Consider the following 16322-nt stretch of genomic DNA (forward strand, 5'->3'; position numbering starts at 1 on the left):
TTCTGACCTGCCCCCAGGCTCCTGAGATCTGAGGGGAGTAGAGGGGCACCCAGGGAATCTCAGGTTCTCCCTGGCATCAGCACCCACACGCACCATCTATGGGCAGATCCATACAGCAGGTCTGATACGGTCTTTCCCGTTCCAGGGGACTGCTGGCTCCTGGCTGCCATCGCCTCCCTCACCCTCAATGACACCCTCCTGCACCGAGTAGTTCCACATGGCCAGAGCTTCCAGGATGGTTACGCAGGCATCTTCCATTTTCAGGTGACAGATACTGCACCCCCTGGGGAGGAGGGTAGTAGGCACTGGGGGGGAGATGCGGACAGATGTCCTACAGAACTCTGAAGTTAGAGTAGCCACACCCTGCTGGGTAGCCCTCCCTCTGGAAGGTATTTGACCTCTCGGTGCCATCTCTGCTCTGTCATGTGTGAATGGTGGGGCAGGTATTTCAGTTGGCAGTTTTCCTGGGTGATAAAGGGAGAAAGGGGTGGAAGGGTAGAAAGACTTCTGTGTTACATCCTGAGGGACAAATCATTTCCCCGACCCAGGCCTCAGTTTCCCCATCTGAGAAGAGGAAGTGTTTTTCTGGGGGAAAACATAGGGCCATCTGCATTTGTCACCCTTCTGTCTCTCAACGGTTGCACTTTGGCACCTCTGGCAGAGCCAACAGAAAAGAAAGACCCAGGATTTGGTCTGTTTAAACCAGCTTTTCCTGACGTTAGTGACAGAGCCTTTGTTGTTGTTGTTCTACCAGTGAATTCTCAATGAGCTGGTGCTGAGAGGGACACCCCAGCAACTTTGGTTGAGACTCTCCTGCCCTAGTGGTCCCAGCCATGCCCAGAGGAGTCCTGGGCGTCCCCTCCTCCCACCTTGTGAGGAGCCCCTTCCTCCACTCTAAACTCCCCGCCTCTTGTAGGAAACTTGCAGCCTTACACAGCGCAAAGCCACGTAGGGTGAGCTCTGCACCTGGTGCCCTGTTGTAGTCTGCATGGGCGTGGCCTCCCCGCCCCTCTCCCCGCCCCCTTCTCACTCCTCCAATCCACTTCTTCCCGGCCTCTGATTGGCTCACTCAACACTTCTCCCCAACTGCAGCTCCTTGGGTCCTCCTCCCCTGTTCCTCATTGTTCTGACCTGCGTCCCTCCTACCAGGGACAATGGAAGCATCTGGCCCCAGGAACCCTGGGCCTGAGCCCCCACCCCTTCTTCTATCCGAGAAACCTGCCCCTTGGCATCGCTGAAGCAAATCCCATGATTGCGGGGAAATAGCCCCGCCCATCTTGTGGTGGAAGTGTCTGGTTGCCACATTTTCATTCTTCATACGATGTATCTCCCAAACCCAACATCCATGCCTAGGGGCATGGCCATAAAAACGGATTTGGGAGAGAAACCAGGCCAAAAGGCTCCGTACCTTAGCCACATGAGGGAGCCACCTTGGTCTGTTTTCCAGCTGTGCTAAAAGCTTTACTGCTTGGTCTTGTTTGCCTTTCATATGAAGAAGCTGCGACTGCTCCCTTTAATGCGTAAGGAAATTGGGGCTCAGGGATTCCTTGCCCAGCATCGTGTACTCAGTACAGTTGTCCCATGGTATCCTCAGGGAATTCCAGGACTCCCACAGATACCAAAATCTTTGGATGCTTTACTCCTTTATATAAAAATGTTGCAGTCCCCAGTACTGGCAAAAAAAAAAAAAAAGTGTCTTTAAAAATGTAACAATTGCTTATAACCCACCTACACCCTCTATTTATTACATCTCTAGTTCACTTGTAATACAATGTGAACGCCCTGTAAATAGTTATGCTGTATTACTTAGGCAATATTGACAAGGAAAAAATGTGTTCGTGTTCAGTATGCATGCAATTTTCTTTTCAAATATTTTCAATCTGCCTTGGGTTGAGTCCATGAATGCAGAACCTGTAGGTTGGAGGACTGACTCAGGAATTATGTGTCTAGTAAGTGCAGAGCTGAGGCTGGAGTTCAAGCCTGGGGAATCCCAAAGAACATACTCACTGCATCCCTTCCCCACAGCTGTGGCAATTTGGGGAGTGGGTAGATGTGGTTGTGGACGACCTGCTGCCCACAAAGGACGGGAAGCTGGTGTTTGTGCACTCTGCCCAAGGAAATGAGTTCTGGAGCGCCCTGCTTGAGAAAGCCTATGCCAAGTGAGTAGGGACCCAGGGGACAGCTTCAGCCCCCCTGGGGTGGGTGTGCCTGGCATTCTTACCTGGCCCTGCTTGATGCCACAGCGCTGACCTGGAGCTGCCCACAGGGTGAACGGCAGCTATGAGGCCTTGTCGGGGGGCAGCACCTCAGAGGGCTTTGAGGACTTCACAGGCGGTGTCACTGAGTGGTACGAGCTGCGCAAGGCGCCCAGCGACCTCTACCAAATCATCCTTAAGGCGCTGGAGCGAGGATCCCTAATGGGCTGCTCCATTGACGTGAGTGTGTCCAGCCTCACCCTCACCCCAGACCCCCCTTCACCTTAGTACCATCTCTGGAAGCACCCCCAACTTCATCCATCACTTCCCTCCCATCTTCCACCTCTACACCCAGTGTCCTTCCTGTCCCCGCTCCTTCCCCCAAACCTCCCCAGTTGGCTCCATCCTTTCCTTCTTTCTTCCTCCCTCACTGAGTCCTTCTGGGGGCTGTGCTGGCTGTATGTGTGCGCATTCACTGTTCACACAGGCTGGCCAGTCCTAGTCTGTCACTGTCAGGCTGACACTGGGCTGATGGCATCTATACATGATGATGGAGTGGATGGAGTTAGGTCTCTGTCTGTCATTGCCAACACCTGTTGTATGGGATGGGGTAACCAAGATCTATGAGTGCTTCAGGCGGGTTAAGGTGGCAAGCCGCCTATCCACAGTGCATGTGTCTTTCTGCAGATCTCCAGTGTCCTGGACATGGAGGCCATCACCTTTAAGAAGCTGGTGAAGGGTCACGCGTACTCTGTAACCGGAGCCAAGCAGGTACTACCTTGGGTGGAGCCTGGGGCGGGGCCTGGGCCGTCACCACCTCCCTGCCTGTCCTTGTCTGTCTGGCATCTGACCAGATGGGAGGTGCTTGCTCTGGTGACCTCCCTGAAGTACCTTATCTCTCCCCTGGGACACCCATCCTGAGATGCTTATCCATGCTTACTCTGATTGGCTGGAGTTCAGCCTCCCTGGGCTGTGAATTCTTACAGGACAAGCTTTACAGTCATATTGACTGTACTGCCCTGATGTGCTGCTGGGTGCTGAGCAGGGCGAGGTGGTATGGGAGGTGACCAGGAAGGGGTGTCACGGCACAAGTGAGAAGCTGGGGCTGATGGGAGTTCTGGGGAACAGGTGAACTACCGGGGCCAGTTGGTGAACCTGATCCGGATGCGGAACCCCTGGGGCGAGGTGGAGTGGACAGGAGCCTGGAGCGACGGGTAAGGGGCATTGAGGTGGACACTGGCTGGAGAGACTTGGAAAAGCCCTGAGGTGCCCCTGACATTTCTGCTTAGGGCTCTGCCAGCCCGGGGCAGACTCAGGATTGAGGGTCCCATCTTAGGTTACCAGGTTTGGGCCACTGCCCCAACAAAGTGTAGGCCATGCAGTCCTGGGCCAGCCTGTGTCTGCTTGGGGTGTCTGACCTAGCCCTGATTAAGAAAGCCCCCGGAACTGGGACATTGGGGTGGACTTTGAGGAGTTGTCCTGACCTGGGCTGTGGAAACACAGGCCCCAGGGACAGAAGCCAGGCAGGCCAGTGCTCCCCAACCCTAGCAGTGCCCTGCTCCCCACAGCTCCTCAGAGTGGAACAATGTGGACCCCTACGAACGGGAGCAGCTGCGGGTCAAGATGGAAGATGGGGAGTTCTGGTGAGCTGCTTTTTCCTCCATGTGGCCCTTTTGTGTGTGTGTGTGTGTGTGTGTGTGTGTGTGTGTTACTGTGGATTGAACCCAGGGCCTCACGCAGGCTAGGCAAGCTGTCTACCACTAAGCCACACCCCCAGCCTTTTTTTGTGTTTTTTGTTTTTGAAATTGAGTCTCCACCTTAGCCCAGGCAGGTCTCCACCTCATGATTCTCCAATTCTGTCTACCCTATCTTGGTCATGTCGCCTTCTTTTTTTTTTTCTTGGTAGCACTGGGGTTCAAACTCAGGGCCTCATGCTTGCTAGGCAGGTGCCCTACCACTTGAGCCACTCCACCAGCCCTTTTTTTCTAGTGGATATTTTTGAGATGGGGCCTCCTGAACTATTTGCCAGAACTGGCTTCAAGGTGCAATCCTCCTGATCTCAGCCTTCCAAGTAGTTAGGACTACAGTGTGAGCCACGAGCACCCAGCTCAACTAGTCCTTCTTGGGGCGATTCTTCCCTTCCAACCCCCACAAACCTAGCCCATGGTTGGGGACTGTGTCTCAGCTCTGCATTTCAACCCCCAGGATGTCATTTCGAGACTTCATGCGTGAATTCACCCGCCTGGAGATCTGCAACTTGACCCCTGATGCACTCAAGAGCAGGTCAATCCGAAACTGGAACACCACCCTGTACGAGGGCACCTGGCGACGGGGAAGCACTGCAGGGGGCTGCCGGAACTACCCAGGTGACCTGAGCCCACAGGCACACGGGGCATACAAGGATGGGCTCAGGGCCTCAAATGAGGGCCACTGACTCACTGAGAAACAGCAATGTCTGCCGATCTCTCAAATTTGCTTTGAGGAGTCAATGAGCTGTGCTTGACTCGCTATCCTGGGCCTTGAGCCCCGGTACTAATGACAAAGAGAAGACCTTGTTGCCATCTACCCACCTTCAGGTCGCCCCTCTTCATTCCCTGAGTCCTTCCCTTCTGGTCCTCCTCTCACCTTTCCCTAGCCTTCTAGAACCACATGGATGACTATCCAGCCTGACCTCTCAGTTCCTTGCCCTCTTCACCTGCAGCAACCTTTTCCTCTATTTAGTTCTGCCCTGCCATGCCAACCACGGCTCGCCTGGCTTTGCCTTACCTCAGAATTCACCTCTGCTAGCATCTGCTCTGCCCTCTACCTCCAGCCCTTTCAGCTCCCAGCATGAAGTGTTTCTTCTGGGTTTTTTGTCTGTAGTGGGGTTTGAACTTAGGGCTTCATACTTGCTAAGCAGGCGCACTTCCACTTGAGCCACTCAAAATCAGCTGTTTTGTGTTGGGCATTTTCGAGATGGGGTCTTCTGAACTATCCACCTGGGCTGGCTTTGAACTGTGATCCTCTTGATCTTTGCCTCCTGAGTAGTTAGGTTTACAGGTGTGAGCCAACAGCATCCAGCCTAGTTCATCTGTTGAACCCCCCACTTTTGCACTGTCTTCATCTCCTGTCTTGCCCTCTCTCCTTCCTGAGGTTAGAATCATCATTTTAGCTTGTCCCTGTGAACACCCAGTTTCTTGTCCTTCCCTGCCTTTGCTTCTTTGCCAGGCACAACCACAATCCTCGTTGAAGCCAGTCTTTGCTGGCTTGGAACCACGGAATGTGGCTGGGGAGAAATCACACAACAGAGGTGGTGTTTTCCTTGTAAATCCACAGCCACAAACCTCTAATGAGCACTTTACACGGTCCCGCCACTCCACGCTCTCCTTCATCTCTCTCTATTACTCTCATCTGGGGATCCCACCTTGCACTTTATTGGAAAGAGACCTTGTCACACAGGACACCTCAGATTCTCACCTCCAAATTCTCTGTCTCCAATCTGCCTTGTGCATCTGTGCCCGCCCACACTGTCTCCCCGATGGACAGTGGCAGAACTGTCCTTGGTCACGGGCTCTGCATTCCATTCTTCCATTTTGCTCCTTTGTCTTCACCTCTCACTCCTGTGTTGTTATGAAAAATCCCCTATCTTAAAACAAATGACCCTCCCTGGACCTTACTTCCCCATCCCTGGCTCTGCTCCTCTTCAAAGGAGTTGCCACACTGCCTGCTTCCTTCCTGACAGCTACTCCGTCCTCCTATCCTGCACCCTCTGGCAGTTCTCAGCTCAGCTCACCACCCTCTGCTTGGAAACATTCTTCCTGGGAGGGATCCTACTTCTGTTTTTCCCCAAACCCAAAAGCACTGTTTCCTGTGGAGAGGCCAGTCCTTTTCTCCTGTTTATGGGTCTGTTCCAGGGCTCCCTGTCTGTCCCTGGGTTTCTCTTTCTGCCAGTGACACTTGACTTCACTGTTATAAAAAGTCCTGCCACAGAAGAGGGTGAATTCCTTCTTCAAGAGTCTCTTAGTAGGCCTGGGGTGTAGCTCAAGTGGTAAAGTGCTTGCCTAGTAAGCATGAGGTCCTGAGTTCAAATTCCAATGCCACCAAAAAAAAAAAACAGTCTCTTAATTATTCTTGTCCTTGGTTTTTCCATATGAATTTTAGGATCTGCTTACTAAGTCCCATAAAAAACTATTTTGAGTTGCATTAGGGATGCTTGACATATAGTATCTCCCAAGTGATGGTTGATCTTGAAAATGTAGATCTTTTGTATCTAGCAGACTTGTTATGCTTAATTATTTTTACTGATTTATCTGTAGATTCTTTTGGGTATACTAATTCACTGTATAGAATCTGGAACTAGTGACAGATTTGTTTATTTTTCAATTCTTCCAACTTCTGTTACTTTTTCTTGTTTAATATGCCAGCTAGCACTGTAGAGCAAACAGCAGTGGCCATCCAGGGCTTCTTGGTCTTTCCATCTCTTAAAGGGAAGGGTTTCACTAACAAATGTTTATGGTAAGTTTCACCACTACATTCCTTTTGTAGATTCTATTTTTTTTTTTTTTTTGGTGATACTGGGGTTTGAACTCAGGACCTCACACTTGCTAGGCAGGCGCTGTACCACCTGAGCCACTCCACCAGCTGTGGATGCCTTTTTACAGATTAACAAAGTGTAACTATATTTTGTTTAAATATATTTTTATATTTATTATAATAGTTTTTTCATTTATCTATTAAAATAGTAATTTGCATTTACTTAATATGCAACCTTATGTTCCTGAGATGAAAACAATATAACATGGTCATTGACGTAGGTTTTTGGCTAGCTTGTGTTTGGTTTGGTTTGTTTTTTGCAGTGCTGGGGGTGGAGCCCAGGGCTGCATGCATTTGAGGCCAGGGTTGCACCACTGAGCCCCCAACCCGGCATAACTTTTTTTTTAACATCCTAGTTCACAGGTGAGGTTTTCCTGTTCTTTTCTCATCCTGACCATGGTGGTAAGGCACTGTTTGTCTTGAGGGGGAATGGGAGAATGGCCTCTTTGTTTTTGCTTCCTGGAAGGGTTTACAGAAGGTGGGGGTGATTCTTTGTTGGGCCATTTGGAGAAACTTGTCTGTAAAGCCGTCAGGCCTGTTCTTTTCTTTATGTAAAGATGAACTTTCAATATCAAATACCTTTAATGGTTATCAGATTGTTCAGGTTTTGTTTGTTTTCTCTAAGACTTTTTTGGTGAACTGTATTTTCTAAGAATTTCTCCTTCGCATCTGCTTTCAAAGTTATTAGCATAAAGTTATCCTTCGCAAATACTCTTAAGCCTCATCTGTGGTAAGGTTTTCTTTGTATTTGCACACTCTCCTCTTTGTTAATCCTGTGAGGTTCCTCAACATGAACCTTTTCTTTTCTGAGACAGAATCTCACTATTTGGTCCAGGCTAGCTTGGAACTCATGTAGCCCAGGACGGCCTCAAATTCTCCATCCTCCATCCTCAGCCTCAGGAGTGTTGAGATTACAGGAATGCACCATTACCCATGGCATCAATGTGAAACTTAACAAAGAAATGACTTTTCATGTTGTCGATTCTTTGTATTTTTTTCTATCATTAATCTTTGCCTTTTTGTTCATTATCTCATTCCTTTCACTTTATTTGGATTTTAGACTTCACTTTATCACTTTGTTTTTAGGTGGTGCTGGGATTTGAACTCAGGAACCACACACTTGCTAGGCAGGTGCTCTACATCTTGAGCCACTCCACCGGCCCTTTTTTCTGTTGGGTATTTTTCAAGATAGGGTCTCACAAACTACTTGCCCAAGTTGGCTTCAAACCGTGATCCTCCTGATTTCTGCTTCCTAAGTAGCTAGGATTATAGTGGGGAGGCACCAGTGCCTGATGCTTTATGATTTTTTAATTAAATGCTTATTTTATTAATTTGATTTGGGGGGGCAGTACTGTGCTGTGAACTCAGGGTCTTGCACTTGCTAGGGAGGTGCTCTACCACTTGAGCCCATGCCTCTAGCCATTTTTCCTTTAGTTACTTTTCCGTTTTTTTTTTTTTTTTTTTTTTTTTGGTGGGACTGAAGTTTAAACTCAGGGCTTCAAACTTGCAAAGCAGGCACTCTATCCCTTGAGCCAGACTTCCAGTCCATTTTGCTCTGATTATTTTGGAGATGGGGTCTTGGGAACTATTTACCCAGGCTGACCTGCACCCACCGTCCTAATCTCAGCCTCCCAAGTAGCTGGGCTTACAGATCTGAATCACTGGTGCCTGGATTTTTCCTCATTAGATTCACCCTCCATCATTCTCCCTTCCCTCTTCTTAGAACAATTTCCACAGGTTTCATTGTTCAATTTTTGTACAGGTATATAAAGTACATCCACCATCTTCACCTTTCTTCTTTACTTATTTAGTTACTTTTCTTTCTTGCTTTTTCTTTTTTTTTTTTGGTGTTGGGGATAGTCCTGAGGTTTGAACTCAGGGCCTCATAAGTGAGACTTTGTCTTGAAAAATGAAGGTCTGGGAATGTAGCTTAGTGGTAGAGGGCTTGCTGAAAATGCACAAAACCCTGGGTTCAATCCCCAGTACTGGAAAAAAAAAAAAACTGGCTTGTGATTATTTTTCTTCCTCTGGTGGGTTTATTTCTCTTTCATGTCACTTGATCTTTCTTTGTAACTAGCTTGTTTCAATTACCATAACATTTTCAAGGTTCATCCACATGGTATCAAGTATTGGTACTTTGTCAAATAATACTCTATTGTTTGGGCATACGTTTTTGTATCCACTCATCAGTTGACGAATAATGATTTCATCCATTTGGCTATTATAAACAGTGTTGCTCTGGATTTTTGTGTACAAGCTTTCATGTGGACATTTGCTTCCATCCTCTTGGGTATACACCTAGGAGGGGAAATACAGGACCAGGTGTTTAACCTCTAGGGAAACAGCTAGATTGATCTCCAAGGCAGGCGAACCATTTTGCATTTCCACCAGTAGTGTGTGAGGTTCTGATCCCCACATCTTCACCAGCATTTGTTATTATTTACTCTTTTTTTTTTTGGTAATTTTTTTTTTGGAGGAACTGGAATTTGAACTCAGTGCTTCATGCTTGCAGAGCAGGTGCTCTACAGCTTGAGCCACACCTCCAGACCCTATTTACTTTTCTGATTATTGTCAACTTGGAAGGAAAGGATGCTGTGGTTCCTTAGTGCTAGGAAAAAGTGGTTTTGCAGAGTCTTATCTGCGCATGGTTATTTACATGAAATTGTGTTCAGGCAGCTGAATTACCAAGCTGCCAGAAATGCAAGTCGCCACCATCTTTGCCATCTGTGGACTCCTGCAAGACTTCTGTGGGACCTTCTCTCTTACCCTCTTCTAAGTTGGGTCCACACAAGAGCTGGAGTCACCTGTTTGAATGAATCCAGCCATGTCTGTCCCATGGGCAAGGTCCCTTTGCTCTCAGATTCAAGCTTCTCACCTTAACCACCCCCCAACAGACACTCCTGCTCACATCTCCCACCTGCCAGGATCTCTGGTGCTCCCAGAGCCTCAGGAGAGGCTGGGGGTGCCCAGATCCCAGATGCGTGGGGCTGTCTCACTCTTGCTCTGGTTCCCACGCTTTCCTCTCCCAGGGCTGCTCCTTCAGGTTTCAGCTCACATGCCACCTTCCAGACCCCTCCAGCTTCCTGTTCTTCAATTATTCTGTTAACTCGCTTGACTTGCTCGTACTACCTCTCCCCTTCTGGAATGCAAGCCCTTGAGGGCAGGGAGGTGTTGTCCAGCTGCTTTCCTGTCACCTGGCACACAGGAACATTTAGCATTTGTTGAGTGAGTGAGTGAGTGAGTGAATGAATGAACGAAGGCACGCACAGGGTGTGTGGGTGACGCTTGGGGAGCTCAGTCTCTGGTCCCCGCCCTCCTCTCCTGCAGCCACCTTCTGGGTGAACCCTCAGTTCAAGATCCGGCTGGAGGAGGTGGACGACGAAGACGAGTACGGCAGTCGCGAGTCAGGCTGCAGCGTCGTGCTGGCTCTCATGCAGAAGCACCGTCGCCGGGAGCGCCGCTTCGGCCGCGACATGGAGACCATCGGCTTCGCGGTGTACGAGGTGAGCCCGGCGCTGAGCCCTGAGCGGCACCTCCGCCCACTGCCGCCAGGGGGCGCCCGGGACACCTCCCGAGCGGCTGGGAGGCAGGTGGCCCTGGAGGGGGGTTCTGGAGGCGCTGCTGGATCCCTGTGCTGCAGACAGGGACCTGGGCAAGTGGGCCACCCTGGGCGCTAGGAGGTCCCCACCTCAGCAGTGTGAGCAAAGGCTGCCCTGAAGGAGCAGGTGGGGGAGGGACAAGGCTGTGCTGGGTGGCCTGTGATTATACCTCTGAGTGTTGCCCTGTGTCTGCCCTGCCTCCCACACTGCACCCAAGATAGGGACAGAACTTCTGGATCTTCCTGACTGGGGTAAAGGGAGGCCGCTGTCTTAGCCCACACTCAGATCACCTGGAGGTAGATAGGTTGGACCTTTGATGTCCCTGTGGTTGGGACACTGCTTGGCCATCTGGCAGCTGTTCTAGAGGCTCTGATTCAGAGCAGAGGCCCCGGATGTTCCAGGGACAAATACTCTTGCCTGGTCCTCCCTCCTCAGGTCTGGGTCATCACTGGTCCCAGGCCTAGTGTGTCCAGCCTCCTGTCTCTTCATTCTCTCCCTCCTGTCTAAGAACCTGTGCCCAGCATTCACCCTGCCCCAGCACCCTGACAAACACACGTCTCTACCTTCCTGTCTCTTGCAGGTCCCCCCGGAGGTAGGTGTGGCTCCTGACTCACCTGGTTTACCTGCCCCTTGAATACACATGACCTGATGGGGCCCAGAGGGATTGGAGCACAGTGGCAGAGACCCCCTCCACACAGAGTGCCAAGACATCGCCTTGTTTTACTGCCCCTCCTCTACCCGATGTTTGGTCAGCGGACAGAGCAATCATTGCACCCCTGAGGTTCAGAGAAGGTAGTAAAGTGAGGGCTGGATTTGAATCCTGGTCATCAGAGTGCCACCGAACTTGCACATACCAGGCTATCCCTGTCGGGCAGGGGCAGGGGTTAGGAGTTGGGTGTTGGCTGGGCTGCGTGACCTGCAGTCTTGGACAAGTTAAGTTCTGAGCCTCAGGGCTATTGTGAGCATTCAGCAAGGTGCCACCTGTCAAGAGCCCTGCTGCAGGAAACAAGGTTTCTTCTCCTCCTTCTCTTCCCCGCCCCCCACCCGCCTCCTGCTCTCTCCCCTCCCTCCCCCTCCTTTGTCTTTGGCATCACAGTTTTTTAAGTATCTCTTACTTCGTTCAGCTGCTGCTTGCCTCTGCCCTCTGCACTAGGGTGCTCACAGTTTCCAGATGAAAAAACAAGGCAAAATGACTTGTCAGGTTCACATAGGCTGTGAGCAATGGAGCTGTGACCCCGCACTCTACTCCCTCAGCTATGATTTGGAGCCTGGGGTCTGGGCCTGGGTCTGGGGTGGCTCCCAAGGGTGGGCTGAGTGTTCACTGCAACCCCGCTGCCTCCTCCCTCCCACCAGCTGGTGGGCCAGCCTGTGCACCTGAAGCGCGACTTCTTCCTGTCCAACTCGTCCCGGGCACGCTCAGAGCAGTTCATCAACCTGCGGGAGGTCAGCACCCGTTTCCGCCTGCCACCTGGGGAGTACGTAGTGGTGCCCTCCACCTTCGAGCCCAACAAGGAAGGTGACTTCGTGCTGCGCTTCTTCTCCGAGAAGAGTGCTGGGACCCAGTGAGTCACGGGCTGCCCCGCTTTCCACCTCCTCCCTGTAGGCCCCCACCCCACTGACTGGCCCTCTTTCTCCCCACTCTGCAGGGAGCTGGACGACCAGGTCCAGGCCAACCTTCCTGACGAGGTGCGTTCCCTTCTCCTAGCTAGCTTCCCTCCTGACAGGAGCCAGAGCAGCCACTTATCCCTCATTGGCCTGACACTTTTCAGCTTGCAAAGGACTTGTGATGACGGTGCTGTACCATTCCCATGCTCTCACTGAGCCAGATCTGTGCATCTCCCTTTCCTTCCCGTAGCAACCACATCCGGGTTCTGCTGTGATATCCCTCCCCTCTAAGTGAGAAACAAGTTCAGAGAGGTTGAGGAACTTGCCTAAGGTTGCACAGCAGAGCAAACCCTCACCTCATCACTGAACTATAAAGCCCTGTCCTCAGAGGCCAGGGCAGTGGGCAGATCCCTATTTTCCAGGTTGGAAGAGGGAGGCTCAAAGAGGTGAAGTGACATATAGCTCACGAGTATCCCACCCACCCAGTGGCTATGCCCCTGAGCAGGGCCAGGGCACCTCTCACCTATCCCCTCTCTTTTCTGTGCAGCAAGTGCTCTCTGAAGAGGAGATTGACGAGACCTTCAAGGCCCTCTTCAGGCAGCTGGCAGGGGAGGTAGGCGGGGGCCTGGTGGGTGTAGGTCTGGTGAGATGGGGACAGCCCTGCAGGTACCATCCTCTCTTCCCCCAGGACATGGAGATCAGCGTGAAAGAGTTACAGACCATCCTCAACAGGATCATTAGCAAACGTGAGGATCCCCAGATGGCTGCTGTCCACTTCATCATGTCCTGCCCCAAGCCTGGTTTCTTCCAAGGCTTCTGCCCTCACATGGAACATGGCCTAGCAGGCTCATGGCAAAGCCAGCCCCCAGGCCAGGCCAAGTGACTTGGGGGGCAGAGCATGCTGGCTTCACTTCCTAACATGCACAGCAATGAGCACCCTTGACCTTCCCCTTCCCTGGCTGTGGCTGCCATGGAGCCTGGTATGCCTGAGCTGCCCAGTGGCTGCTGCCTGTGACCTCCACGCTCACACTTCCCTCAGCCCACAGCCATTCTCCTGATGACGCTGTCCTTTGCTTACCCTCCAAGCCTGCAGCAAAGCCCTGCCTGTCCGTCTGTCTATCTGATTTCATTCACTTCTGCTCAGCCCTCGCTCCACTGGTGATGATGTGGCTGCCACAATTGCAGTGTGACAACTGAAATTCTTTGAATCTTCTGACAATGAAAGTTACACTACACGCTTGCTCTGCTGGACTCCATGCCCCCAGGAAGGACTTGGGTCTCCCTGACTTCAGCCTGCTCCCAGTGGGAAGCAGGTGCAGGAAGCCCATTGGGTTGAGGTGCTGGAACTGGTTTTTCTTGCAGACAAGGACTTGCGGACCAAGGGCTTCAGCGTGGAGTCATGCCGCAGCATGGTGAACCTCATGGACGTATCCTGCACTCTGCTTTGGTCTCCAGTGGGATTTGGAGCACTAGAAAGGCAGTGGGTGAACCGTGCAGAGAACAGGACAGAGCTTGGGGGGGTGTGGACACACCAGGGCCCAAGTTCAAATGCCTTCCCGGGCATCTTCTGATAGATTCAGAGGAGAAACTGAGGCCTGTGTCAAGTGGAAGGTTAAACAAGGCCTAGGTCCCTGATGGACCCTAAGGGTGGTACTGCTTCTGTCCCCCTGCCAGCCCACCATGTTACCACCCAACACTGGTTATGGCTGTCTGCATGTGCTCCCCGCCTCCCACAATTGTCTTGCTCTCTCTGCCTCCCCAGTCTTCCTCCTCCCCAGTCTTCCTCCTCACACACCTACTCAAAGCTGTAGCATTTCCTTCTTAACGGCTGCCCAGCGTGATGGTAATGGGAAGCTGGGCCTGGTGGAGTTCAACATCCTGTGGAATCGCATCCGGAATTACCTGGTAGGTGATGCCGTGGCTGGGTCTTCTTTCCCTTTTCCTTATGGCCCGGCTGGCCAGGTGGCAGGCCCCAGGCTGGCAGTGGGGGTCAGGCCTCCGCCTGAGCTCTGCCTCTCTGCATATGGTCCTCTTCCCTCCTTGAGCCCACATGTCCCAGCAAATGAGACCCTTTGGGCTGCTCCTCTCTACCTTCAACAAGCCTGGTCCTCACCCTCTCCTCCTCACCCCAGTCCGTCTTCCGGAAGTTTGACCTGGACAAGTCGGGCAGCATGAGCGCCTATGAGATGCGGATGGCCATTGAGTCTGCAGGTGAGGCCCACAGGCTGATCCACATGTGGGACCCAGGGAACATGGTCCCCACTGCTCTTGTGCCCCAAGCTGCCTCCCTGACTGCTGCCCAGGGCAGTGGCCACCCAACTGGTCCTTGTCCCTTGGGTCATATGGTAACAGCCATCTTTGACCTTTTTCCATAGCTATGGAGATAAGTGCTTTTATCAGCATTCTTTCCTCCCTGCTGCAGCTTAACAAACATGGCATCTTTTATTATCCCCATTGTGTATTTGAGAAAAGTGAGGCTCAGAGAGGGAAGGTGACTGACTTCGGGTCACGCAGCCAGGGAAAGGGAGAACCGGGCTTCAAGCCTCCAGTGAAAGGTGCAGACTTCACCCACCTCAGTGCAGCTAAGGATGAGGCTGAGACCTTTAGAATAACTCAGCTAGACCTCTCAGCTCTCTACAGCCAGCTCCTGATTACCTGGCCTGTCCTGGGCTGTGGTCCTCACTTGCCCACTCTGCCCCCAGCTCCTGGCCCTACCCAGGAGTCCCTAATGCCCTTCTCTTTGGAGAAAACTAGCCCCAAACCCCTTGTCTGACCCATTCCCTCCCTGTCCCCTGGGCGAGCTGCACGTGCCCAGCCCTCACTCGCTCTCCACCCAGGCTTCAAACTCAACAAGAAGCTGTACGAACTCATTATCACCCGCTACTCTGAGCCTGACCTGGCCGTTGATTTTGACAACTTTGTGTGCTGCCTTGTGCGCCTGGAGACCATGTTCCGTGAGTGTCCCCAGCTGGCTCTGCTTGCCTGCTCAATCTTAAATATGTCCCCATAAGCTGGTAGGGAAAAGACAGAGGGAATAGCAGTCCTGGCCATACATGAATATGGCACTGAGTTCATCTTTTCCTGAACACACAGGTTTTTTCAAAACTCTGGATACAGACCTGGATGGAGTGGTGACCTTTGACCTGTTTAAGGTGGGATTCTTCCTCCCAAAGGGATAGTTTGAGATGGTGGCGTTTTCTTAACGACTCGGGTTCTCTTGTCCTTTCCTGGCTGGGAGGCTGTGACCTCAGAACCAGCCTCAAGGCTGGGTCCTGAGTCCTGGAAGGCCAGAGTGAGGGAAAGGGAGCTGGGTTCTGGGAAGGATCGGGGGCAGGCAAGGTCTTTGGAATCCCCTGTGGGAGCCAGCAGCCTGTCTCCTGGGGGCAAAGGTGGTGAGAAAGCAACCGTCCATTGAGGATCCCTGGAAGTAGGGAAAGAGATGGTAGCATCTCAGCTGTGGGGTTAGAAGCTAGACTCATGGTCTGGGTGAGAAGGAAGACTGAGGTGGCCACACAGCCATCTCTGCTGTCCTCAGCTGACTTTGCTATCCTCCCTTGCAGTGGTTACAGCTGACCATGTTTGCATGAGGCGGGGGTTCAGCCCCCTACTGCACCCCTCCTCCCTCGTCTGCCAAGCTACAACTTCCTGCCGTGCCACACCAGGCCCTATCAGCTGCAAGTGCCTTCCTTGGAGCAGGAAGGCATCCTCGTCCTCCTGTCCTCTCAGCCGCCACTGTTTACCTACTCTGGGCAGAGCTGTGTGGCTCTCCCTTCCTCCCCAGCTGTGGGCTCAGGATAGACTCCTCTGGGCCTGCCCATGGCCACTCCAGGAAGGCACCTCTCTGCTTACTCCTGCCTCGGGGCTCCCAAGGGAGCTGACAACCCCTACTCTCTCCCAGCATCCTCATCCTGATGCCTCCCCTCCCTCCCTCCAGAGGCCACCCCACTCCCGGCCTGGCCTCTTTTGCAGACTTTAATAACCACTAGCTCAGCACAGTCTGCATCCAGGTGTGCGAGCCCCTTCCCCAATGGGGAGCCCCTGGGGCTGGGGTCACCTGTGCCTTCTTGTGCAGAAGCCAATGTCCTCCTTGCCCTGCGGGCCCTCCCTCAGCCCCATCTGCCCACAGGAGCTGCCCAGCCTAGAGGGTGCTCAGGCCTTCCCTCCTGCCTCCTCTCCTTTTTTATATTGGTGACTTTAAAGGGGACTGGTGTACTGGTGATGGGGTACCAGAGGCACTGGGTGTGGGGTGGGAGGGGACCCATATTTCCATGCAGAGTAACCCCAGATAATAAAGGAAAAGGCCCCACATCTGTCTCTGGAGTGTGATTCTCCTGAACCTGCTTCTGGGAGG

The 16322-nt window shown here is 52.2% G+C and overlaps 1 protein-coding gene across 4 annotated transcripts in view; it reads left to right on the top strand.

Moving 5' to 3' along the window:
• Capn1 (calpain 1) overlaps positions 1-16277 on the top strand; it is an 18217-nt gene extending 1940 nt beyond the window's left edge. For 3 of the 4 annotated variants that reach the window (XM_074048986.1, XM_074048987.1, XM_020164916.2), the window contains exons 4-22: positions 146-264; positions 2026-2159; positions 2267-2435; positions 2883-2966; positions 3324-3409; positions 3764-3838; positions 4401-4561; positions 10095-10270; positions 10947-10958; positions 11720-11928; positions 12013-12052; positions 12519-12584; positions 12660-12717; positions 13334-13398; positions 13808-13876; positions 14104-14182; positions 14809-14925; positions 15065-15123; positions 15532-16277. In XM_074048986.1, the coding sequence (XP_073905087.1) occupies positions 146-264; positions 2026-2159; positions 2267-2435; positions 2883-2966; positions 3324-3409; positions 3764-3838; positions 4401-4561; positions 10095-10270; positions 10947-10958; positions 11720-11928; positions 12013-12052; positions 12519-12584; positions 12660-12717; positions 13334-13398; positions 13808-13876; positions 14104-14182; positions 14809-14925; positions 15065-15123; positions 15532-15558 (1805 nt within the window). In that variant the 3' untranslated portion in view covers positions 15559-16277. Of the gene's footprint in view, positions 1-145; positions 265-2025; positions 2160-2266; positions 2436-2882; positions 2967-3323; positions 3410-3763; positions 3839-4400; positions 4562-10094; positions 10460-10946; positions 10959-11719; positions 11929-12012; positions 12053-12518; positions 12585-12659; positions 12718-13333; positions 13399-13807; positions 13877-14103; positions 14183-14808; positions 14926-15064; positions 15124-15531 lie in introns of those variants that run through there. The other variant, XM_074048988.1, reaches the window with a different exon arrangement.
• The last annotated feature ends 45 nt before the right edge of the window (positions 16278-16322 follow it).

Source organism: Castor canadensis, chromosome 1 (genome assembly GCF_047511655.1).
Source record: "Castor canadensis chromosome 1, mCasCan1.hap1v2, whole genome shotgun sequence".
Classification (NCBI taxonomy): domain Eukaryota; kingdom Metazoa; phylum Chordata; class Mammalia; order Rodentia; family Castoridae; genus Castor; species Castor canadensis.